The following is a 2,500-nucleotide window of genomic DNA, read 5'->3' as shown; positions in this document are numbered from 1 at the left end:
GCTCCAAAGTATACTTTTTTTTTTTTATACTGTTAAAAAGGTGTTTTGGTGAGAATGCGAAATACAGAAACAAAAAAACACACATTATTTGTGAGTTTAAATGTGCTTATTTATTTATATTTATGCAACAAAATAAAAACTTAAATTACTTACATTATTAATAATTTGTGAGGTTAATGTGCTTATTTATCCTGAAATACTGGCCTTAGTTTTTTTTTCCATATTTTTTTCATACAGTAGACACGATTGTCATGAAAATAACATCACAATGCAACAAAAAAAAATCTAAATGTTTTATCTTCGAATTCGAGGCCAGACTTCTCTATAGTTTGACCTTGACCGCAGGAATAGATACTTTCATCAAACTAACATGACTGTGGAGCTCAGTGTGTTTGGTGACCAGAACTGAACCTGAAACCATTAAAGCACCAGCGCTCCGTCTGTCCAGAACAACATTAGTAACATTGTGTGTCCGAATGTCTAAATGTTTGACATGAGTACAAACACACTAATAAACACACGTCGCTCTAGAGTTCAGTCCCAGTGTTCGTCTGTAATAAATCATGAACACACACACACACTCGCCTCTCTGTCTCCAGCTCAGGTCTGTCTGGCTGCGTTTGTGCTCTTGTGTGTCAGTGATTGGTGGATTCTGGGAGCGCTGTACGCTGGTTGGCTGTATCTGGACAGGGACACGCCCTCATGTGGGGGTCGGAGGTCACAGTGGGTCAGAAGTTGGCGCATGTGGACGTATTTTCGGGAATATTTCCCCATCACAGTGAGTTTATACGAGCATTTGTTCAGTGAATGATTCAATACGCACCTGGACACTTGACGTGTTTTTTTTTTTTTTTGCGTACGCGCATTTTTTTTTAGTAATCATAAAAAAATAGGTATCATGTGAACGCTCAAACACTCAAAATTCATACAAAATTGGTCGCGTTATCATTGAAACTGTACTTTAATACATTTTAGCTGGCTCCTCCCACTAGTGGGCGGTGTCATATTTCATATTTTACATAATTTACTGCACTATTATTTATTAGTCTAAATCACCTGAATGTATTTTAGAATTTATATCTTGTATTAACCTAATTTTGTCTTATATAGTTTTTTGTTAATTGTGTGAATTATGTTGTTTATTCTGTTTTCGCCATGAAAATAGCCTTGTTGCTGATATGGCGTAAATAATTAAATAATAAATACATTTATTAGTCAAATCGTTTTCTAATTTTGACTAAACGCATATAATGACCATGATCCAAACACTAAACCAGATGGAAATTAGCATTGTGCTAATAAATCCGGCGTATTTACGTCAACTTCGATTGTACGTTCATTAATATGCACTGTCCCATCTAAATACATAAATAAAATTAAATATCGTAAGGTGTGAGACTCAAGGTTTATATTTGGTGACTGTTTTGTGATCATGTGACTGAAATGTGTTTATTTGTAACAGGAGAACACGTTTCAAAACTAAAAACTATTTCAATTGTGTGTTTGCCGCCCGGTGGCTATTTTTGGGATAGCGCCTAAACAAAATCTCACAGGAACCTCCATTTTTTTGTGATATTAACCTCAAATTTCCAGCACAAATTCAACATGAAACTGTTTTTGCAAAAATAGACAGTATTGACACCAACATTTTAGATACCACTGAAAACTCACAATTCACAATTCTCTATTCCAATACCATTGCTAAAACTACTTGCCTAACTCGTATTTTTTAAAACATAAATAAAGACAAATAAACAGCCAATAATAAAATAAGAACAAATAATCAAATTACAAGCAAAAGCACAAATAAATGCAAGATTACAAAGAAACAAATTAAATAAACAGTGATTTTGAATAAAGCAAGCAAATGTGAAATGACACTGCATAGTCTTGACTGTATAAATGAAACATCTCTATTATTTAATCTTTATTAAAGTAACAAAAGTGATTCAGTCTAGAGCAGTGAGTGGTTTTGTCTCTTTTGTTGTTTGATTAACAGTAAAAACACACACAAACAGTGGCAGGAATATTAGGCTACTGTCACTTTAAGAGCGAATGCACGGATCCGATATACTGACACGCACGTGTGTTTTCTTCCTCAACCGTTTATGTTCACTTAAGACATAACCGACTATGTTTACTTCAATTTTTTGACATAATTTTGTGTGAACTTGTCCGTTCAAGCGCAAGAAAAAGTGAAAGAGAGCTCAGTTTAGTATACGCACGTCCTACTGGTGAGTGACAGCGCTTCATACACTCGCCAACGGCCATTTTAACTCTTGTGTGGCATTTGGCGAGTGTTAAAGGATTAGTTCACTTTTTAAAAAACTCTTGCTGATAATTTACTCTCCCCGATGTCATCCAAGATGTCCATGTGTTTCTTTCTTCAGTGGAAAAGAAATGAAGGTTTTTGATGAAAACATTTCTCCATATAATGGACGTCAATGGGCCCCAAACGGGTCAAGGTCCAGATGACAGTGTCAGCGCCGCTTCAACGGGC

At 35.4% G+C, this 2,500-nt stretch overlaps 1 protein-coding gene across 1 annotated transcript in view; it reads left to right on the top strand.

Annotated features, from left to right (window-relative positions):
* The window catches only part of mogat3a (monoacylglycerol O-acyltransferase 3a), a 13,577-nt gene that overhangs the window by 1,422 nt on the left and 9,655 nt on the right, over window positions 1-2,500 (top strand). Inside the window, exon 2 of the mRNA XM_079589082.1 lies at window positions 600-778. Coding sequence (XP_079445208.1) covers window positions 600-778 — 179 coding nt within the window. The remainder of the gene's footprint in view (window positions 1-599; window positions 779-2,500) is intronic.

The sequence above is a fragment of the Phoxinus phoxinus genome (genome assembly GCF_949152265.1).
Source record: "Phoxinus phoxinus genome assembly, chromosome: 18".
NCBI classification, from domain to species: domain Eukaryota; kingdom Metazoa; phylum Chordata; class Actinopteri; order Cypriniformes; family Leuciscidae; genus Phoxinus; species Phoxinus phoxinus.
Note: the sequence above shows the minus strand (reverse complement) of the source record. Positions and strands in the feature narration are given on the sequence as shown.